This window comes from Limanda limanda, chromosome 1, assembly GCF_963576545.1.
Source record: "Limanda limanda chromosome 1, fLimLim1.1, whole genome shotgun sequence".
NCBI classification, from domain to species: domain Eukaryota; kingdom Metazoa; phylum Chordata; class Actinopteri; order Pleuronectiformes; family Pleuronectidae; genus Limanda; species Limanda limanda.
The window spans coordinates 35,079,065-35,101,946 of record NC_083636.1 but is presented as its reverse complement, the minus strand read 5'-3'; the positions used below and the strand labels follow the sequence as shown (position 1 = coordinate 35,101,946).

The 22,882-nt window shown below is 42.5% G+C and overlaps 3 protein-coding genes across 3 annotated transcripts; 1 reads left to right on the top strand and 2 right to left on the bottom strand.

Moving 5' to 3' along the window:
• Positions 1-257: 257 nt before the first annotated feature.
• On the top strand, positions 258-2,967 carry prlhr2b (prolactin releasing hormone receptor 2b). Its single transcript, XM_061075659.1, has 2 exons — positions 258-706; positions 2,337-2,967. Exons 1-2 carry the CDS (start codon positions 258-260, stop codon positions 2,965-2,967), a joined length of 1,080 nt encoding a protein of 359 aa, XP_060931642.1.
• Positions 2,968-5,280: 2,313 nt separating this feature from the next.
• brf2 (BRF2 RNA polymerase III transcription initiation factor subunit) lies at positions 5,281-9,037 on the bottom strand. Its single transcript, XM_061075676.1, has 4 exons — positions 8,762-9,037; positions 7,444-7,503; positions 7,016-7,337; positions 5,281-6,508 (listed from the first exon to the last, which is right to left on the bottom strand). The coding sequence occupies exons 1-4, from the start codon at positions 8,907-8,909 to the stop codon at positions 5,680-5,682; spliced, it is 1,359 nt and encodes a 452-aa protein (XP_060931659.1). The 5' UTR covers positions 8,910-9,037; the 3' UTR covers positions 5,281-5,679.
• Positions 9,038-9,585: 548 nt separating this feature from the next.
• Positions 9,586-22,261, bottom strand: LOC133013300 (trichohyalin-like). Its single transcript, XM_061080386.1, has 6 exons — positions 21,714-22,261; positions 15,116-15,543; positions 12,889-15,013; positions 11,044-11,877; positions 10,553-10,673; positions 9,586-10,450 (listed from the first exon to the last, which is right to left on the bottom strand). Exons 1-6 carry the CDS (start codon positions 22,115-22,117, stop codon positions 10,232-10,234), a joined length of 4,131 nt encoding a protein of 1,376 aa, XP_060936369.1. The 5' UTR covers positions 22,118-22,261; the 3' UTR covers positions 9,586-10,231.
• Between the last annotated feature and the right edge of the window lie 621 nt (positions 22,262-22,882).

Genomic DNA, 22,882 nt, shown 5'->3' with positions numbered 1-22,882 from the left:
TCCATTTAGATGTGTCTGAGAGAAAAGCCAAGATTCACACTGAAACCTCAGGGTCATCGAGACCAGTGAATGATCTCAGCATTTATAATCATAAACCTTTTAATAATGTGCTCTTTGCCTCTCACTGTGTCGGTAAAAGCATGGACACTCAGTAATGGCCTTCCACTTAGATCCATCCTGTGATTCTCGATTCAGGTGTTGTTAATGTTCTGCGGTGTTGTTAACTGTGTTTTGAGCAGCGTAGGAACAGAGCGACCATGGGAGAGCAACACAGTGGCTCGGCCGGAGTCACACAGCCGTCTGGGTCGGGCGAGCAGACGGAGGGACACATTTACGAGGTTGCGGTGCAGAGCAACTCCACTAATCACACCTCCCAGTTTGCAGATGTGGCCCTGCTGCAGAAGTTCAAGTCCCTCATTATCCCCTGCTACGTACTGGTGGTGGTGGTAGGCGTCTTCGGCAATTACCTGCTCCTCTATGTCATCTGCCGAACCCGAAAGATGCACAGTGTCACCAACTTCTTCATCGGCAACCTGGCCTTCTCCGACATGCTCATGTGTGTGACTTGTGTCCCCTTCACCCTCGCCTACGCCTTCAATCCACACGGTTGGGTGTTTGGCCGCTCGATGTGTTATCTGGTGTTTCTCGTCCAGCCGGTCACGGTCTACGTTTCAGTCTTCACACTCACAGCCATCGCGGTGGACAGGTGGGTGGATGACAAAATCTGCAACTCAAAAGTTCTGTCTAATTTTAAAGTCCTTTTTATTTTTCCTCAAGTTTCAGTGTGTAAGATCTAGTTGAAAAGGATCTATTGGCAGAAATTGAATATGATATAATGCTAGTTCTCGTGTGTTTCATCTGAATTGTTTTTTGCACCCTAGAAAGAAATTTATATATTAAAATTCTTAGTCTTGAAATCAGGAGCAGGTCCTGTCTACAGGGGCTACCATTTTTTCAAAGTAGCCCAAACTGGACAAACTTAACAGCTTTTGAATTTCTATGACAACTGAAGGCTACGACAGGTTCTCTTTCATGTATTGAAGGGGAGGCTGAGATGAGGGGTATTCAGCTGCAACATGCAACTTCACCACTAGATGTCCCTCAATTCTACACACCTTTAAGCTCTCTTCACAGCTGAGTGTACGTGCTCGTTGGTATTTGTCCAAGAAATTCTTGAAAAAACTATTCAAATCTCAAGAGACTGTCCTGATTGAACAGTCCAAATAACATAAAATGTATTCCCTCTCTATATAATCAATTTACACACCATTCTAAGTGAGTGGAGTATGCCAAGGCAGAAATTAAAGCACCAAGTGTGAGCATTACCAATCATTCATCATTTACATTTAGTAATTAGGCAGACTGGTTAAAACGTAATTACTTTTACAGCAAAGATTCAATGCTCATGTTTAATTATTGAGTCGTAATTGAATTTAACCCTACGTAGCTGCATGAGTGAATCTTTAAGAGGAAACTTAAAAGACCTGCAGCAGTTTTTTAGCAGATGGGAACAAAATCACGAATCAAATTATCCTGCTTTGTACTCTGAGCACAAAAAGGAAGAATCAGGTTTGGGCTCAACTGACACGTCCCCTCATACACCCCCAGAGATCCACAGAGTAGTTGCTGCTCACTGCATAAAAGAAATAGAAATAAATAAAGGATCCTGCAGGATAAAGCTTGTAGCTGGTTTCTGTCCCTCTGGAGCTGCGGATCAAGGGCGTGAGGATTTCACTTGTCAAAAAAAATCACCTTGGTTTTGCTTTCAAAGAGAATCTGTGTGTTACTACTGCTCCCCGTGACTTAATCATAAATTATTTTCCTCTGTTTCTTCTTGGTCTGCTCTGTCATACCTGTCATGTAGAGCATTGTAAAGTAAAAGGTTTAGAGCTAATTATATATAGACACTGAGTAATCTAGTGAGCTGAAAGTGATTTGAAGTTCTATTGAAATTGTGTTGCAGGAGTTATGATGGTAAATCATTTCATCATATTTTTTTCATACATTAAATCATGGTAGATAATAGGAGGGTATGTTTGCATCCCATGTTTACTTCTCTGTAAGAAACATTACACAAAACCACTGGATGGGTTTCCTTATGAAAATTTTCATCGATTATTTTTGAGAATAATTCATTGATCTTGATGAAAGAAATGAAATGTTTATGGGACTGATATTTATAAGTGCATACAATTTGAGGCATATCCAAATCGAGTGAATTTGAATGTGGTTTCATTTGAGGGCCTCAAGGTTTTGCACTCAGTAACAATAAAGTGTTAACCATGGATTAGTTTGTGCCATTTTTATCCTCTTATGCAGTTTCTTGTTCGTTGCAGATATTACGCAACCGTCCATCCCCTGAAGAAGCGCACCTCCGTGGCCACCTGTGCCTCTGTCCTCACTGGCATCTGGCTGCTGTCCTGTGGGCTGGTGGCTCCGGCAGTGGCCCACACCTACCACGTCGAATTCAAGGAGGAAGGCTTCACCATCTGTGAGGAGTTCTGGTTGGGACAAGAGAAAGAAAGATTCGCTTATGCATACAGCACCCTGCTGGTCACATATGTCCTGCCGCTGTCGGCCGTCTTCATCTCGTATCTCTGCATCACTGTCAAACTGAGGAACTGTGTTGCCCCGGGCCACAGGACACAAGGCCAGGCAGGGGTTCAGCAGGCTCGGAAGAGGAAGATCTTTCGCCTGGTCGCACTCCTGGTGTCTGCCTTCGCCGTGTGCTGGCTCCCGATCCACGTGTTCAACGTGCTGCGAGACGTCGACATTCACCTCATTAACAAGCGCTACTTTTTACTCATACAGCTGCTGTGCCACCTGTGCGCCATGAGCTCCTCTTGTTGTAACCCTTTCCTCTACGCATGGCTACACGACCGCTTCCGCACGGAGCTGCGGAAGATGTTCGAGTGCCGCCACCGTATTGGAGCGCCCGCCAATCAGTGTGCCGCCAGTGTGGTCTAGTAATTAGTCGGCGCGGTAAAGAATGAATGGGGTTCATCCAGGCAGTGCATTGATTATTACGTTGTCTAAAAACACAATGTATTGGGCCGGGGTGGCTCTTGAAGGGAGGCCACTTTTCTGGGAGTGTGAAAGGGTGAAAGGGTTCGGTCAATTTCATTAGAAAAATAAAATGACCAAGAAGAAATTTTACCCCCAACAGAAGAAAACAAAGGATTGTTTATCCTCTGTGGGCCATGAACGACTCGAAATGTCCACCCCATCCAGATCCAATTGTATAAAAGAGTTGATTATTTGCCACAAGGTTGCTGCTATAGGAGAAATCTCAGACAGAGTACAACCTGCTAAAGGGTTCATCCTCTGGGAATCACGATTGTGCCAAGTCAATTTCGTGACAAACTAAAACTTGAACTTTGAGATTTCTTCTACAAAAATGAAGAGACATAGGGTCACTACTGAAAATGAAATTCCAATGGGCGTCTAGTACCATTATAACCTATTCTGTGGTAGGCATGAATCACAGAAGCAGATTCAATAGAAATCAGGTCATTAGCTGATAAGATAACTTGTCCTGGACTCTGGTGTTGGGTAGAAAGATAATTTCCAATAATGGTGTCAGAGGTCACCAACATCAGGATGGGAAAAAGGCCCACAAAGGTGTTTGGGATCATCCTCTGGAAACCACGACTGTCCACACCAAACTTCAAGGAGGGTCAACCCTGGGCCAAACTTGGGATGACCCTTGATCCATCCATCCATTCATGGACTTAGAGATACATGTTTCTCTCCTGGGAAAACGTTTGTGATGTAAAGGCTTAAAATATCTAAGATTGCTTTTTAATATTTGATGTGACAAATTGTAATGCACAGCATATGTAGGCCACTGTTCTTGTAACCATCTGTTTATGGAATGATCTGTAAGAACGAGATACTGTCCTCTCGAGGGATTCATCTTTATGCTAACCAACGAACGAGGATTCACATCTAAAATGACCTAGAAATGCCAGATAAGGCATAGTTAAGCTGAATATATGAAAAGCAAATGAGACCCTCTGTTCAGATCTTGTTTGGAGTGGTCACGGCAGATGAGTTTGTTTCACACCAGGGCACTGGTGTCAGATTTAATAATGTGGTGCTCTGCCTTTGGAGCCAGATGGAATAAATTATCATCATGAACTTGTGCCCCAGGGCGCTAATTTTCAGAAAAGCCAGAGGTTGAATTTGCACCTCGCTGTATAATTTATCCAATCATTTCCAATAGCTTTGTATATTGGCTTATAAAAATCGGTGTAAAATTGAATGTTTTGAAGTGTGGTGGTTGGCTATGTGTTCTCTATGCTGGTCTGTATTCTCTACATGTATACGTCCTTCTGACTCACGGCAGGAGTGGAGGTGGACGGGGGGGCTCTCTTTGCACCTGTATGAATGAAACAGGATTGAAGTGCTACGATCACTGAAGAGATTAAATCATTGTCGTTACAGTTGCTTTCTCCTTATCATTTACTCTGCAACCCAATGGCTTTGGCTACATACAGCATGTAGTGCTTTTAATATTAGTATCTATTCTTTGTGATGTAACATGCTACAAAGTTATCTAATGTGGGCTGTGTTACCACACACTGTGAATAAAAAGGGCACACCAGACGACCTCTCTGCTTCAAATCAATGTAGCTGCACGATGACAGAAGACAGAAGGAAATTATGATCGATTATATCTGCTAATTAAATAACAGGGAGGACAGAGGTGGTCCCTGCATATCAACTACAGGCCAGTTTCAGACATTGAGAGGATTTGATGTATTCATGGACGCTTCCTTAGACGTGTCGTGTGTGTATTCTATGGTTAAACAATTAATACAGATTTAACATAACTATGTTTCTGTTCATTGCAGTTGAATTTCTTATCAAGAAGTGAGAGCAAAGTTGTGAAACCTCACGTCAGTTTTAGTATTTCACGTTCTACTGACTTTTACTGCATCAGTAAACATGTTCACATTGACACCAATACTCTCACATTAACCATTAACACAATAGTGAGAATTTTCTAATTTCCTTAACCTGAATAAAGTCATACCCCGACTTTAGTCGCATCATGTCTACATGTATCCATCATTATGGCTTTATAACATTCTTTTAGAGTTTAAAGTGTTTTTGGACGGTTATTGTCGAATGTCCTGGGTTGGAGTGAAAACAAGAACAAAAAAATTGTTTTGATTTTTAACAAAGTGTTCTATTCAAATGGCCACTCAGCCATGATGTTGACATTAAGCCCACATTCACAATACCAGCACTCTGATATACTGATATTTAACTAAATCTATTTCCACCATCTTTAATTATTTCACTTATAACAAAGATGTCCTTCTGTGACATTTCAAAATGTCAAATACAAGTTGTCATAAATGTGTAAAACGCAGCAAGCACCATTGATTATATTCAAACTCAGCCCCTTCCTGTATATTTCTTCAGAATGAACAGCATCTCACAGTGAGTTTCCCTTGATCGGTTAAAAAACAAAACAACTCCCTATCTCACAATGTTAAAGAAAGTGGAAAAACATTCCTGTCTCCTGATCCGAATCTGCAACACAATTTAATTGGCTTCCTCCCTGACCTTTACCGCACACTTCTCTAAAACTGAAGAAATCCTTTGGCAGAAGTAATAATACATAAAATTACATAAAAAAACATTGCGCAACATTTTATTGACAAACTTTCAATGAGAAACATTGGCATCCTCTTTTTCAGACAACATCTGCTGCACTAGGGCGAATTCTCTCACTTCTCGGGGCGTGCGAATGTATGAGTCAATTTCAATGTCGCAGATTTCTTCATCACCAGTTACATCTTTGCACTCTGGATGTGGCGCCCTCCTCCTCTTCTTGGGGTGAACCACACACGGGGGAGCAAACAGCACTCTCTTCCCCCAGTTTGGCTCTTGGTTCCCCTGAGTGCCGCCGTGCGGCTCAGGCGACGTGCACAGATTATCATCTCCGTCTCCTGGTTGCTCAAACACATCAGTTCTTACTTCGCATCGTTCCACAGAGGAGGTATTTGGAATTTCGGGGATTTCAGATGGAACGCTCTTCTCATTCTGAGAGTCCTCACAGCTGGTCCGACCCTCCTCCAGCTGGGTTTCCTCATGGGTTCTCAGAGCCCTCCTTAGCAGGGCGAACCTGTGCTGCAGGATATCCTCAACATGTATTACCACATTCTCTGGAGTCAGGTCTTCCCTGACCCAGGGGAGTTCATTGCCCAGCTTACACAGCACCTCCTTCATCTCAGCGACTCTCTTCATAGCCACCTTTTGCTTATTCACTTTGGCGATCTTACAGAATTTTTCCAGAGTGAGTTTCAGTCGTTGCTTGGTGGGTTTCAGCGACTGCCAAGCCAAATAGATCGCCGACATCATGATGGGGACGGGCTGACGGCCGGTAACGATCCAGGTGTCCGCTGCCAGCTCCACCAGAGCTACTGCTCGCTTGTTCAACAGCCGAGGGTCTGCAGAAAATTCTTCAGGAGCGTGAAGAGGGCTAATTTTATACCTGAGAGAAAGACACACATTACAAATGCATGTTAGATGTACACGTGAGATTAGAGCAGTAGTGTAGTATTAGTTATTCCACCTAGTCGCTCTCAAGCAAAGCAGCAGAGCCATTATTTCAGTAAGATCAACTCAAAGAAAATATATATTAACGAAATCATCACCGTCCAATCATGAAAGTTTGTAATAAACATTATAGATAAGGCCTGAGTCATAAAAAAGTACAACATTCCTCAATGTTAGTTCAATTACCAGTCCGCTATCTTTTTATGTCATTCATCTGTGTAACATTTAACATGAGCTATACTGCATCCAGCCACCAGGGGGGGGTGATCCAGATGAATTTGCATCACTATTGAGGAGCTTTTTAATGTCGTCCATCTTTAAATACAGTCTGTGCTTGAAATGAATGGATATTTATCCGTGGCTAATCTTCAAAGTAAGAAGAAAATCTTTTTGATCTATAATTTCTATACATCATTGTTTCAGAAAACTGTTCTTCACTTACTCCTGACTGTGGGCCTCCATTACATCAGTGATGCTTATCGTCGGAGCCGTAATGTTGAGAGTCTGGACCATTTCTTTATAAATTTCTCCCAGCACCATTGGGTCGGCATCCAGCAGGCAGCTGATGGTTCCCATGGTGATGGGCCAGTTAAGCAGCCTGCAGCTAACAAGCACACAGCACCCGCCGAGAACTTCCTTCCTCTGGAGGCTCACGTTGATGAAATGTTCATGCTGATAGGCCTGCGTGAAATTGGTTTGCGAGAGAGTCTCTATTTCAGGGTTGACCCTTAGAGTCCGACACATGGCTCTCACACGCTGTATACCTGTAATTATACATGAGAATGAGCACGTGGGTGCAACTGGCTCAGTTATACAGAGGAAGTTGCTGGGTCATAACAAACAAAAGTCCTCTGAGGGAGGAGGTCTCACCGTATAGCAGGTTTGGACATGGTTTTCTGGCCACAGCTGTGGTATGGCTGTAGCTGACATCTGTGAAATGAACAAAGAGTCAAAGCTAGTGTGATCAAATATACAATTTACAACAGAATTAGCCAGTATAAGGCTTTTTAAATGACAGGTAAATCATTCATAAATGCAATTGACTCTTTTCCTATTGCACGAAGAGCGTGTCCCTGTTTTTTCCCTCTCGTGCGTCATACTTTGTCATGAAAGGTGAGAGGCTCTCTCACCTCACAAGCACCTTTGCACGTTCACCCGGGTGTACACCTGGTTGTTATAGCTAAGGGTTCCTGATAAACTGCAATCCGAGTGGATCTAGTGTACAATATAATGTCTGTCTTCAGATTTAAGCTCACAGTGTTGTTTCTTCCAAAAAAAATGTGTTCTTGAATTGAGGGTGTGACAAAAAAAACTATATTTGAAAAATTATTGCAATATAAGAAAAGTCCAATACATCAATATGAGGAATTATAAAACAAATGATCTACGTCAGATTTGTAAAATCTCTTGGTGTTGATCAAGAGTTTCCTCGCCAAAAGTATTTAGCATAAAATAAATAACGTGACATTTATCATGATGATTATCCAAATCGACTGGTATTAACATTTTTATATTTTTAGATCATTTTTTACCAGATCGCCCAGCCCTCATTATAACGTTCTAAAAAGGACGATTTATTATATTCTGTCTATCAAACTTAAATAGCTGTTCCTAATAAACAGCAATCTGATTGGATCTACTTTAACTGTCTGCAGATTGTATTTCACAATGTTTTCCCCGTATTTAACACATATGTAAAAGTACATTTGCTTTTCCGTCTTGTGAGAACCACAATCAAAATAAAATGGAACGAGAGCGAAAACGTACTTCATGAGACATTACGTAACAGGAAGTGAGCAGCAATTGTAGTATGAAAAAGACGTAGGAACTTTTTCCGTAGTTCGATTATTGCTTCTTATTTTACTAAGCACCAAAGCAGGAAGGATTCAGAAATGAGGTAGCAGGTGGCAGGTGAAGCACCAGGAAGGGACATGGTTTATTTTTACCAGGATGATGAACACATGTATGTTTGTCTTTGTACTGGAAAATAAATCAACCCAAGCGAGAATCTTGTCTGGACACTGGACTTATGAATTGCCTGAGTTGTTGACAAGGATCCAGTGAGAGCTGGTGTTTGGAGGGAGGGGCTTGGGTAGTGTGACACAAATCAATAATCTAACAGAACCAGTCCATGTAGCTGTGTGATCAATGGAGGTGAAGGATTATGTGTCCTCGTCCCTGCTCGTACCTGCTCCTCCCATCACATCGTTGACCAGCGTCCCCTCGGACACCACCGCCCCGCAGTCCACGCACACCCGCTGGGTCTGGCAGTGCAGGTCGTCGTCGATGATGTTGGAGGAGCCGCAGCCCGGGCAGCGCAGACCCGGCCCAGGCATCGTGTGGATCAACTAGAGCTTTATAAAGAATTAAAGGTTTAAAGAAGAGACATGTGACTGGTGTTGATTTGGTCTCAGCTGTCACCAGAGAAACAAACAGACTCTAAACTCAAAGAACAACAAGTGAACTCAGCTGCAGGTTTGGGGAAGGAGCGAGAAGCAAATGTGTCCGACCAGACACAACGTTCCGAGGGACGAAAGTTCCGCTTGCTCTTTTAAGTGACCTAGGAAAAAAAAAATACGACTACTACGACTACCACTCATAATAATAATAGTAATCATACTAATACTACTACTAATAATGCACTTCAAACATTTGAATGGATGCATATAATATAGAATACAATAGATAGCCTTGATTAAATAAATATGAATGAAGGTAAATGTCAATTTTAATTTGTTTAGGTTTTAATTCAAGCGGTTTTATAGGGATATAAAAGAAGTTAGAAGATTAGTCAAAGTTGAATAGGGAGGGAATTCCAAATAAAGTCGGGATGAGTATTCTTAATAATTGTGTTATTAGAACCTTGGATATTCACACAAATCGCAACATTAGACAATTACAAACTTCTTTGAAACTATAAAAAGTTGGTTATTTTTATGAAAATGCAACCTTTTAAAAGGATAATATTGTAACAGACATCACACTGAGTATTATTTCAGAAAATCAAGACAGTTGTTTAATCATGTGTTTATTCATTTTGCATATATTAATACCATGAAGCAGTGACCTCAGTACAGTAGAGAATGGCAGTATATACCATGTTAATAGCATGAGCTTCATTAAAGTGCTTTTAAGGTTTAGAATCACATACACGTTTGACATTCAGTACAAGAGCAGGAAACTTTATCTACAGAACAAGCTCATATAAAGAGCAGAATAAGGCTCTTGTGTGTACTGGACATGTAACAGACGAGAGAAAAACAGACAGAATGAACTTTGTTTTGCCTTGAAAAAGAGAAACAAGTATTGAAATCAATTAACGACTCAAGTTTTATTAACAGACAGAATTTGACATTAAAAATAATTATAACAAATACATGTGCAAAAACAAAGAAGATTTGTTACAAAGACAGACATGTACATAATGTAAAAAAGTGTAAAAGATATATCTAAATATTTAGAAAAAAGGAACTGCAAGATTTCTTTTACTAAATATATTGTTTTTCTGCTATTACTCATTTTGCAATGAAATTGAACTCAGACCTCAACTTCTACTCCCGTTACCATTTCAGGGTGAAGTTTACTGTCATGGGACCGTTGTCAATCAGGTTTACATTAATTATACAGATGGAAATAAAAGCATCTGCGGGAATCCCGCCTACACCGTTCTCTTCAGAGAGTTCAATGACATCAGGATGCTGGGGCTCTCTTCGATGACGCGCACGAGTAAGTTGTCGATGTACAGCTCCAGCTCTGCTATCGTCTTGTCCTTCTCAGAAAGCTGCTTCTCCTGTTTCAGCACCAGGGCGATGAGTTCCTTCTGAGTCAGCTGGGTGTACGGTCCTTTGGGCCCACTGTCATTTACCTGCGAGAGAATCTGAGAAAGTGAGAGATTTGTGTTACATTTTTGTTTGTATCCAACGTTTAAATCTTTCATTGAGTATATAAATATTCCCTGATTCCCTAATGAGAAAAATACCTTTGTTTTATCCTGAACTTCTCTTTTCTTCTCAATTTCTGTGGAGTTGTTATTTTTCTCCGACTGAACAACGGGAGCGGGTTTCTGTTCCTGAGGATTAAGAGGTTTTACCGGCTGAAGCCTGCAGAGACAGAAGAACAGAGAAAGATGGAGATGAGCAAGTTCAAAATCCGTTCATGACACTTCCATATCCTCATCAATATCAGTATTTAGCAATCAAATGTCATTGTTAAGGCTGCGAGCTAATTCATGCACATACACACACACACCTTATCGGATAAGAGTCAATAAATAATACAAGCAAAAATGAATGATGTATGAGTTTAAAGGATGAAAGATAATAAGGGTGAATCGTACAAGACTTTCAGGAATATGAAGCGTGATGGGTTTTTCTTATGAGTAAGTATGGTGTGAGATTTGCAGCTAGCCGTTTGTGTTGTATAATTTAATACGGCTGCGTAACATTCTGTGGAGGAACTGAACTGCCTCACCTGCGGGACGTCGGAGGAGGCCCTTCCTTTTTCACACCCGTCACCTCTGCAGTGCTCTGTGCTCTCGCCGGCTGCGGCTCTTTCAGTGACGTGTCCTGGACGGCAGCAGTGATCTTGACCTCTGGCTGTGGGGCACGCGTTTGCTTTGCAGCTTTATCGGGTGCAGCGACACCGGCAGCGTCGGTAATGTGGCCTCCGTCGGCGTTTTGTTGTTCTAAAGTGCTTGATGTGGGAGGAGGTGGAGGAGCACGGGCCATTTTGGAGGATTTGAGTTTCGCCTGAGAGGCGGCATCTTGGGACGCGACTGGTGGCCAGTGGACTGAACCGGGTGTTGGTGAATCATCTTGTGCTGTAGGCTCATCTTCGTCGTTTTCGAAGGGATTTGAGCTATAAATGACAGGGACTTGTTTTGTCTCTGGGCCAACCCCCAAGGAAACAGAGAGGCTTTTAGGTTCAGAGGACAGCTCCTCTTCCACTGAAGGTCTAGATGGTGCAGGGCGTTTACTGTGTTTGGCCAAACCTCCTGCTCCTTTGGCGTCAGTACTTTGCATGGAGCTCTGAGGGTTCTTCATGTCTGTTCGGGATTGACTCAGGGGAGCGATTACTTGCACCGAACGCTGAGGGAGAACACTGGCGGTTTTGACGTCTTTGTCATTACTCTGCTTGTTCGTTTGTGCCGGATGTGGTTTGGAGACATCTTGCTCCCTCGGACTCTCGGCTACATTCCCTCTTGGAGGCTGAGGAGCCGGTCGCTTGTCCCGCTGAGCTCCAATCAGGTCCCTTTGATCGGTGGAGCGAGTCTCGCTTCCCACTGATGACACAGCAGATGGATATCTGGAAAAGAGACGTATACTATACAACGTTCCAGCACACTTACTGTTTCCTACTATTTAATGAATATCTCAAAGGATTATAATCAAGTACAAGTCATCGAGGATGTTTGGGGGAGAACAAATCATTAAAAGGATTCAAACAAAAAAATAAGCAAGAATATCCCCATTTTAAAAAGCTGTGTAATATGACAAAACCTACTGCCGTAACTAGAGTGTAAACCTCCACCAAGGCCCAACAGCTCCTTCATGAAACCACATTTAAATTCACTCGATCCAGATATGTTATTTTTTTGCAAATTATTCTCTGAGAAATTTTTAAATCAATGGAAAATGTTCAATCAAATAAAGCAAAATTATTTTCTTTTGTGTAATCTTGCGTCCCAACAAACAAACAAACCAACCACCAAACAAACGTAACCTATTGTTGGTCGCAATGAAAGATGAATATGCCGAGCAAAACTCAATTTGCCCTCCCACACTGTCAAACTCAGAATAAATGTCTGGAAGCCTAGGGTCATTTCCTCTCCCTCTTCAATCGGCACTCAATATAATGAGGTACGACTGAGCTGCAGAGTCTCAGATGACGAAAGAAATCCGTCCCTCAGACACACACAGCTCACAGCAACTCTAACGCCGGCTAACAAGCACGGACTGATGCAGGTTTAATGATGGTGTCAGTTTTAAATAGCATCTAAATGGGAACTTGACTGTGAAACACGTGAGAACGGAACATTCAGATCAACGTTTCCTTACAGAACTTATTGTACTTAATATAATAAGTAATAAGTTCCACTGCCTTTTGTTGTGTTAGTTATTATAATGATACTGGTAATTTATAGTTTATTCTGCTGTACGATATTCCCGACCCGTTACTTTTCCTCTAGCGCCATCATCAGGTTCACATTTCAAACACTCAAAATCAATGGCATTCGTACAATAGGCCTCACACCGTGTTACATCTTTTGTTATACACTATGTTGGATCCATGTAGTGTGACACCACTTGTACTTACCCTGGTTTGACCTTTGACACTTTGGGTGCAGCAGGTGAGTCAGGGACGTCCTCGAAGGGATTATCAGAGCCGGTCTCATCAAAGGGATTAGTGCAGGTGACTCCTGCAGGATTCTCCTCTGCCACTCGGAGTTTCTTCCCGGCAGCTTTGTGTCCTTCCTTGGTTGTACGTTCTTTTTTCTTCTGTACTTCTGCGTCTTTTAACTTTTCCGTCTCCAGCTTTCTGGCCTCTTCCTCTCTTTTCTCCCTCCCAGCTTCCTCCAACCTCCTCTTCCTTTCCTCTTTCTCCCTTAGAATTTTCCTTTCCTCTTCAATCCTCCTCTTCTCTTGTTCCTCTAGTCTCTTCTTTTCCTCTGCCAATCTTTCTACTTCTTTCTTTTTAGCCCGCTCTTCATCCTCTGCTCTTGTCCTCCTCTCCTCTTCAATCCTAATCTTTTCTTCCTCTTCGTGTCTAATTCTCTCCTTTTCCTCTTTCTGTCTTCTCTCTTGTTCCTCCAGTTTCCTCTTTTCTTCTACCAATTTCTCATATTCTTCCTTTTCCTTCCTAGCCCTATCCTCTTCCTCTTTCATAATTCTCTCTGCTTCCTCCCTTTGCCTTTTTTCTGCTTCCTCAATTATCGTCCTCTCCTGTTCCTCCAGTCTCCTCTTCTCCTTGACTTCCCTCCTAACCCTCTCTGCTTCCTCTTCTTCCCTCCTCTTCTCTTCCTCCATCCTCATCCTTTCGTCTTTCTCCCTTTTAATTCTCTCTTCATCCTCCATCCTTTCCCTTTCTTTCTGCCCTAGTTTCCTTCTTTCCTCTGCCAATCTCTCATCTTCTTCCTTTTCTTTTCTAGCCCTCTCCTCTTCCTCCTGTCTCATCTCCTCCTCTTTCCTAATCCTTTCCTCTTCCTCCTGTTGCTTCTTTTGTTGATCCTGTAGTTTCCTCTTTACCTCACACTCTTCCACCTCCCGTCTTCTCATTTGTTCTTCCTCTTTTCTCCTCCTCTCTTCCTCCTTTGTAACTTTCTCTTCCTCAATCATTCTTTCTTCTTCCATTCTCCTCTCTTCCTGTGCTAACCTAGACTCTTCTTCTTGTCTCCTGATCCTCTCCTCTTCTCTCATACTGTCTTCCTGGGCCCTCTCTTCCTCCATCCTAATCCTTTCTACTTCCTCCTCAACTCTCTTTCTTTCTTGTTCCTCTCGTCTCTTCTTTTCCTCCTCAAGTCTCTCACGCTGTTGTTGTTCTTCTCTCCTAACCTGCTCCTCCTCTTTTTGTCTCTTCCTCAAAATCATTTGCTCTTGCTCCCGTCTAACTTTCTCTTCTTCTTCAATCCTTTTTCTTTCTTCCTCCTGTCTCCGCTTCTCCTCAGCCAACCTCTCAAGAGCTTCTTCTTGTTTCCTCAACCTCTCCTCTTCCTCTCGTCTAACCTTCTCTTCTTCAATCCTTTTTCTTTCTTCCTCCTCTTGTCTCTTCTCCTCAGCCAACCTCTCAAGAGCTTCTTCTTGCTTCCTCAACCTCTCCTCTTCCTCTCGTCTAACCTTCTCTTCTTCAATCCTTTTTCTTTCTTCCTCCTCTTGTCTCTTCTCCTCAGCCAACCTCTCAAGAGCTTCTTCTTGCTTCTTCACCCTCTCCTCTTCCTCTCGTCTAACCTTCTCTTCTTCAATCCTTTTTCTTTCTTCCTCATCTTGTCTCCTTTTCTGCTCAGCCAGTCTCTCAACAGCTTCTTCTCGTTTCCTATCATCTTCATCTTCTTTTCTCCTCCTCATCTCCTCCTCCATCCTTGTTATTTCCTCTTCATCCTTTCTATGTTCCTCCATGTCCTCTGTCAAATGTTCTACATCAGCCGTCTCCTCCTCTTCCTCCTCTTCTGTCCAGGCGGAATATTGCCTCACTGCCTGAAGCGACTCCACAGATTGAAGGGAGCTTTCAGGGACATCTTCCATGGATCCATGGCCTGAACTGGCCAGACTGAAGTTTGACCCGATGCGAGAGGTTCGAGTCTGTCGCTCTTCACGGTAAACATGGCTGCCATTGATGCACAAGTTACTCTGTTCTTCGGCGACATGTTTCTGGTGACTAGAGGAGGAATCTTTGCCGTCTGAGCTGCCTGAGCGTTTGGGAATCTTGAACTTGAATTTCTTTTTACCTGGAACGACATGAGAAAAAAAAAATCCACATGCATTTGATTAAAAGACAACAAAAAAAAGAGTAACAATATTTCAGTAAAATAAAAGTTGTTTCTCCTGACCCTCGGAGGAATCCATATTCAGACCAGACGATTGGCTGCCGCTTAGCGACGAGTTCTTCACGGGCAGAACAGACATGGATTGAGACATGTTCTTCTGCAGGTTGGACTTGGAAGAAAACAAAGACTTCATTTTATGTTTCTTCTTCTTCTCATCCTTCCCAGCAGCCATCTCCTCATCTCCGATTGCCTCCCCCTCGCTGTCCGTCAGAACATGACTGAAGGACGGCACCAGGCCAGACGCAGAGTCCGAGTCCTTCTTCTTGCCGCGAACTTTGTCCTTGAACTTGCCCAGTCGGGACCGGGACTTTCCTGCAGCAGAGAGGTCGAACATGCTGGCGGTCATGTTGTTCCTCATGAACTGGATGTCCACAAGAACCTCTCCTCTGTCTTTGTCCGCCTTGCCGGTCTTGTCCAGCAACTTAAACCATCTGTTAAAGAGAGGGATGTTATTAGAATGGCATTTTTCTCATAGACATATTAAGCATCAGGTAATCACAGTCTGATTTAGAACATTATTTCAGATGTTTTTGGAAAATATCTTGTTTCATGCATTGTTACATTCTTAGGCAAAGAACTGATACTTTGACCACTTGGGGGCAGCGGCAACCAGATGTTAAACAACATTGACATCACCCCCGTTCAGTTGACATATTATTTTACATTATCAGTTATTAGGGAACATCATTATCATTCATTTGGAAAATGCGTTTCTGACCCTGCAGGGGTTTGCACTGAAAACAGCTGAAGCCTGAATCTGCAGAATTATCTTCATCATGGGGCTGAGCTACATGGCTGAAATATCAATAAAATTTTACTGCAGATACACAAAAAAGGTCCATATCTATTAAAATAAAATACAAACATATACATCTTATCACAGCAGCTCATACATCTAAGATTATCAGATTATTATCATTAAAACAGAGATTGTTCCAGTGTTTCCAGAAACAAGAGAAAGACTAATGACACACAAAATTTAAACATACATTTTCTCAAGACCTCATGGAAAGTAATATCTGACTTTCACTGGCCCATCTTTGAAGAAAGAACTCTAAATGCATCATTAAATGCCACCTGAAGCTTTTTCATTTTAGCTTGACTGCACCACAAGTGAACCGTGCAGATCGAAATACAGTACAGGCTCTGAAAATGGATATTTTAACATCATCTGCACGCAGTTTCAAAAATAATATTTCATCTTTATTCACAGTATAAGGAACATACATGTGAAAATGAGAACATTTGAAATGTTCAGCGCGGTGAACAGTGGCTCACTTACACAAGCACTATTTCACATGAAACGCTTCCAACGTATATTAAAACTTTCAGCATCCAATTAGTTTTTGGTTTTTAACTTAATCTTAGCTTGGAGTGAACATATGTTTTGGACAATTATAGGATTCAAGAGCCAAGAAACAAGACAATCAAATAAAAAATCATCTGGTACACACAGGGTTTAGTGTGAATGCACGGACATTGAAACACTGTCTGCTGAGCGCTCACATTCCTCCTGTGCTTTCAAGATCACACACAGACTGCAATTACACGAGAGAAGAGTATTACGACCAGAGCAATGTTCCACCACAAACTATACACAACATATGACTCACTATGTGTAAATTCTGTAAAAGTGGAAGCAATCATCACAGCTAAACCTCATGTGAAGTTAATGTTTAGTCAATGTCATTTTCTTTGTGGAGACTATGATCAATCCTGAGGGGAATGGAAAGTGACTCAGCAGCAACTTGAATATTTTTGGAAAGTGTGTGATGATCTAAGGAAAACCAGCAATGTGACCATGAGGGAAAGTTTGTCCTCAAATAATAATCCTCCATTGTCTGTAGCGGGCGTCCATGGTGGAGGACTTATGAATGCTTGCACTGTCTGAAAAACATAACTTCTGCATCATTAGCCTTTTCCGACGTCGTTCCCTTTCCCCCTCGTGTCTCCAATTTTAAATGAAGACAAACAGACTGTGTGAGGAGTCCACTGAGACGAGACTCTGCGCCACTGCACCGTGTCGTGGTCCTGTCCTGAGAGACGAGTCTCGGAATGTGCAGAACATTTTAACAGCACAACGAAAAGGACGAGTCAGCATAAAAAGTGCCTATCAGGCAGAAATCTGAGGTCAGCTCACCACTGAACAAACAACTCCAACTGAAATCTGAATTCCTGAGGAAATGAGGAAGGGGTTTTGTGTGTGTGTGGGAGAACATATTTCCGTCTCGTGGCTGTGGCTCATCTTTCTTAAAAAGCGGGGGAAAAAAAATTCTGCTCACACATGTAGCTTTAAATACAGAAGAATGTGCAGATATTATGATCGTTGGTCTATATAAATATTGCATCATGTTTTGTGTTCATGTATGTGTTGCATTTCTTTCCCTGCAGTAAACACCTCACCCAGCGGAATACTCTGTGTCCTCTCATTTGTCCTGAATCAGATATGTAGAGGGTCTCCCTCCTCTTCCTCCTCCACTCTCAGGAATGTTTCAGATATGCCACAAACAAACTAAAGGAGGGCAACTTTCTCCTGGAATTTGTGATATGGGTGAGATGCTGCCAGAGCTCCTCTACTCCTCTGTAGCTGATGAGCGATGGGATTTAACTTGCACATTTAAGGCCTTAAATATTTAGCTGGGAGGCTCCTTCATGATTTGTCTGACGAACGTCCATTAGCTGAACACTGTTAGATTGATAATATTTATATTCTGCAGCAGTTTTTTTTGCTACGAAAAATGTCTGTGGTATTTAAACTTATATCAATGTTAATGTTGTCCCTATCAAAGAAGAACATGTTTTATCTTACTTCCTGTATTTCAGAAAAGGAAAGCTGATTGTATGCTAATGAGATGCCTGGTATCTGTTTTAATGAGATGTTTGTAAAGTTGAAAATATCTGAAAAGAACCTTATATCATTTTTATATTGGTAAAGTTCAGTATAGAACAGCTTAAACAGTTACTTTATATAGTAATAGCATTAATATATGATGGTATTGATAATGAAGTCCAGGTTTACATTTCAGTTAATCTATAATTATCACGATTGTAATGATTTGTTGTGGTTTTAAACTCTTCTAATTTGAGCAGGGACTGACAAACACCTGCGGCCTAGATTAAGTATATAGTGTGTTTGGGTAGTATAATGGCATAATGTCAATACACAGTAGTGTAAGTGTAAGCCTTACTTGTACTTCCCTATAACACATATTCAGTGAACACATCCACGTATGAAAAAACTGAAGTAAAGTACATCAGTCGAATCAGGAGGGAAGTTGCAAAAGCGTTGAGGCGTTAGCTGGTTGGGTTTGTGAGCTGCGTGCAGGAGGAGGAATTAAAACAGGCCTTCTCTTATCGATGCCTGGGTGATGTGATGAAACTCATTACCCTCACACCCACGTGAACAGCAGGAAGAGCCTTCCTCTGCTGGAGCCAGAGGAAGATAATGCATGACTCAACAGTTTGTACATTTATTCCACCTTCTGCACAAAACACATCCTTCCTTGAGAGGCCTGAACTGCTGATAAGACAATGCTCCGAGTGGCCCCGAGTCCTGCTTATCACAACACACAGCTGCGTGGGGGGGGAGAGAAGAGCTGAGTGAGTAAAAGCAGTGACAGCATCCAAGAACGCTAAAATGTCCAGAGCTTATCGGATTGCCCCACCATCCAAGAGGCATAGAAGCCAAAACAAACGCCTGTACAAAGGAAGCAGAGGGAAACTGAAGAGAAATCCTCATTTAACACGAGTATCACAGACGACAGGTACATTTAATCCAAAAGCGATCACAATACATGCTGCAGCAAACACTGTAGAGGATGGAAGCTGTAATTAAGTCCCTCTTTACTGCAGGGTTCATGACGGGGTTTTTTCACTATTTCACCATCATTTCTGGACATTTATCAACTGAATAGTGTAAGTGAGACATGGGGAGATAGAGGAAGAATCTTTCTCAATGACAAGTTGCAATGTCTGCTGGGAAACATCTACACCTAAGAGCTACCGTGCATGCTGCTGTCTGTTGACAATAACTTGGGGAAGAATTAGCTATAACTACTATTTTTTTTTACATTTATAGTCTTATTTTGTATAAATTAATTTCACATAATACTACAGAACAACTTCTAAATACGACAGCTGAGAAATCCTTTAATTGCTCAGAAAATATTTCACTACATAGAACATCTTCGTCTCCACGACAACTGGGAAAATATAAAGGTTAGTGACAAACAAAAACACAACCACACATCTGCTATACACACACACTGTCATTAGCCATTGATCAGAGGTGCTAATGCACCCCCCAGTGTTTAAAGACATTTATAAAGAAATCTACTTAGCCTTTTGAGTCAATTATAATAATATCAACTAGATGAGAGTCTCTGAATTCAATCAAGCTTTACTCACTCATATGGTATCAGTTCCCTAAATTTGCCTGATTCTTTTCCATCAAAATCCATTAATTATTTCCTGGGAAAATGATAAGAAAAAGCCTGCATCCGCACTAAATACTGAATGGACTCTTCCCTGACCCATACCACATTCTTCTACCAGGTTTCGTGGAAACACACTCTTGCTTACAGACAAACAAAAAACAACCAACTGACCAGGGGTAAACACACAACCTCCTTGGTGAAGGTAATAATAATAATAATATTAGTGTCTCCTACTTTTGCAAGCAGCGTGTGTTCACAATGGGTTTGGATAAAATGGCTTGAATCATTTCTTCCAAGGATTTGAAAACACTACGCACTAACAGTATTGCACCACCAGCATGTGAAGACCTGTTTGTGTGTCGGTTAATCAGCCACAGTGGAATTCTCTCCAGTAGAAATGACCTTGCTGGACTGTCCCTGATGCCACTGCACTGTTTGTTTTTTGTAGATAAAACTGTCTGGAATGTTGAGGCCAAAGCTGGATTTGAACCTCAGGAGGTGCTTTCACCGAGCTCACTGTAAGATCAACAGAGCGTTCACTCTACACCAGCTAAAGCATGTTTACTACCGAAAAACACAAGTTTCCTGTGCACACAAAAACACACACACATACTCAATCAACAAAGAGCTGTGCTTCAGTGAAACTGTATCTGATTTTCTAATTAATAATGCAACGCACAGACAGGTGAAGCTCAGCTGAACATGTTTCAGATCAGAGGAAGGAGACAGAGGAGTGTGAGATTCAGTCGAGCACATAACTCTGCCAAGGACAAACACAGTCTCCTTAACTTCAATTAAGCTGCATGGACCAAATAGCACATACTCATCATAGATATGGTAAATGAGGAGGAGAAGGAACTGGTGTGTGTGTGTGTGTAGACAAACAGGCTGGTATGCAGTCTGCTTTTGTGTAATACCAATCACATGGCGAGGGACTGAAATACCCAGGAACGGCTTATTGTTGCAACAAAAGTTTTCCGTTCTTACTGAAATACAAATTCCTCACTCTGACATGATGATGAATCTTTTACTTAAATCTAAAAGGAGAATGAGAAACCTTTTCTTTGACCACTCGGGCCTACTGAGACCAGTAGCACCAGCAAGGCCTGTAAAACGTGTTCACTGCCATTATTGCCACAAATATGTGCAGGATTAAATGGGTGATTTTGCACAAAATACTCAAAGCTTTATGTTATTACTTCACCTCCTTTGCACATTTGTGTACGAGGTGTGAGTAAAATCGGAATGTGTGATGTTTTGATCCTAGATGGGATTCACTGGGCACAGGGAAGCGACGTTCAGGTCTTCTTTGGAAGAAAATCGCTCTGTTGTTGTCGTCAAGTTCAGTCAATGAAAGAGTAAATCTCGTGGCTCACTTCACTCGCCTCAGTAAATAATGCTGATTGGCATCCTCCAAGGCTGCAGCCTGGGGAACAAATCCCTTAAGCTGCAGTGGAGCGAGTGGGCAACATTCATAAGTCAAACCCACCCGGCCGGCTCTGTGCAGCGATGCATGGCTCTGTGTGCGTCTGTGTGCGTGTGTGTGTGTGTGTGTGAATACCTCACTTAAAAGAAATTGCAATCACAGAGAGAAACTCACGGTCTTTATGAATCAAGCAAAAGAACTTCATATGGAATCCACAAATCCGCAGTTATGAGAGGCTGCATAATTCATATTAATACAAACTTGGTGCTATAGTTTTGAAGGATTTAATAGGGATTATAGTTTTGTCCTGCAGTGTCACATAGTCTAATATGAGTGACAGTAGTTGTTCCCCTGCAGTTCAGGAAAATCAGTTCCTCTGTGCTCAAAGCAGAAAGCAACACATGCCTGATACTGAGGGGTTGCTTGTGCTTTAAAAACACATTCAGATGCTTTAAAACACATTCAGATGATGTGAAGAAGTCTGTGATTCCTTCCAAATACATGCGACTTAAATTTTAAAGGAAAAAAGACCAAACTCTGGTCAAATCAGGTCAGGGGGTCAACAGCAGAGATACACGTTGATGTGCGTCATCCAGGATTTGTCCCTTTTTTAATTAGTGGTTTTAGCATTTAGTATATTTTGCCTTACAACTTTTGCCTTGGTTAAACTTCAAATAGGTGCTTTTGCACTGTGGCACCGCGACTTGCACACTGGACCCCCCGCTGTGTGTGCACTTACTCGCTCTTGCTTCGGGTCTTGTCGTCACTGAGCTGCAGCAGGTTGATGACAGCCTGTCCCAGCTGTTTGTCCGGACCCACCAGGGCCCGGTGCAGGACGTGGACTCGCAACGTGCCGCGCTCTCCTGCTCCTCCACCACCTCCTCCTCCACCACCTCCTCCTCCACCTCCTTCTCCTCCTCCCTGGTGCAGCAGCAGCAGCGGCGGCAGGTCGAACGCGGCCTCCTCCCTCCACACCGGAGCGATGCTCTTCTCCACCACGGAGGTCTGGTACTTCTCCTTGCCCAGGTGCATGACCGCGTACGCATCGTTGGTGCCTCCCTTCCCCTTCACCCGGAGGCCTCGGGCTTGGAGGACCGTTACCTGGACGCTGGTGGGACACCACTGCAGATCCGCCAGGGACATGCTGGTGCCACGTGTTGCTGGATTACAGCAGGAATCGAACTCCGAGGACAGACCGTACTGGTGTCAGGCACCGGCTCACTCTCACAAACACACTCACTCACTGGTCTGAGGAGAGGGAGAGCTTTCCCCCCCCTTGACTTGACTGAAGTTGAGGAAACAGCTGATTGGGCGTGGGCTCACACACAGAGAGGACGCCTTGGATAAGGCAAGACACGCCTACAGATTAACAGGTTGACCTCATGATGAGTGTGAGTGTGTGTGGATAATTCTCCTCACATCACACACTGCAGCAGAGGACACACCTGATTCACGTTCACACCCATTCACACCTGTTCACACCTGGTCACACCTGATCACACCTGTCACTCTGCACCAGCATCATCCCCGATCACCTACACACATTTTTAGTATGGCTGCTTCCTATCCTGACGTGTCTTCGTTCAACTTTAATAGTAACTAAACCCCTAAACCTTTTTTCTCGGCTGAAAACAAATGTCTTTAGGTATCGAGTAGTGTTTTCACGCCCAATTCCTGACTTTTAAAGTGCAAAAGAGTTTAAATTCTACACTTTATATGGAATTATGCTCAGTGACTGCCCTCTACTGGTTACAATCGGGCTATTGCAATTAAATTTTGCCATTGGCTGAGATGTACTTAAGTACTTAAATCCAAACCGGACCCATTCACAAATGACCTGTGACTGAGTGTGTATGAGTGTGTTGTTGCAGCACCTGCACTCCTGCAGTTTCCTCCTCGGTGACGTGC

What these genes read in the sequence shown, in the direction of transcription:
- brf2 (XM_061075676.1), bottom strand. Translation starts at nt 8,909, where the DNA reads ATGCCTGGGCCGGGTCTGCGCTGCCCGGGCTGCGGCTCCTCCAACATC. An exon ending in ATGTCCAAACCTGCTATACG is followed by an intron (nt 7,338 to 7,443) that starts GTGAGACCTCCT and finishes GTATAATTACAG; the next exon opens with GTATACAGCGTGTGAGAGCC. An exon ending in ATGGAGGCCCACAGTCAGGA is followed by an intron (nt 6,509 to 7,015) that starts GTAAGTGAAGAA and finishes TCTTTCTCTCAG; the next exon opens with GTATAAAATTAGCCCTCTTC.
- LOC133013300 (XM_061080386.1), bottom strand. Translation starts at nt 22,117, where the DNA reads ATGTCCCTGGCGGATCTGCAGTGGTGTCCCACCAGCGTCCAGGTAACG. An exon ending in AAGACCCGAAGCAAGAGCGA is followed by an intron (nt 15,544 to 21,713) that starts GTAAGTGCACAC and finishes TCTCTTTAACAG; the next exon opens with ATGGTTTAAGTTGCTGGACA. An exon ending in AAGTTCAGGATAAAACAAAG is followed by an intron (nt 10,451 to 10,552) that starts GTATTTTTCTCA and finishes TCACTTTCTCAG; the next exon opens with ATTCTCTCGCAGGTAAATGA.
- prlhr2b (XM_061075659.1), top strand. Translation starts at nt 258, where the DNA reads ATGGGAGAGCAACACAGTGGCTCGGCCGGAGTCACACAGCCGTCTGGG. An exon ending in ACAGCCATCGCGGTGGACAG is followed by an intron (nt 707 to 2,336) that starts GTGGGTGGATGA and finishes TGTTCGTTGCAG; the next exon opens with ATATTACGCAACCGTCCATC.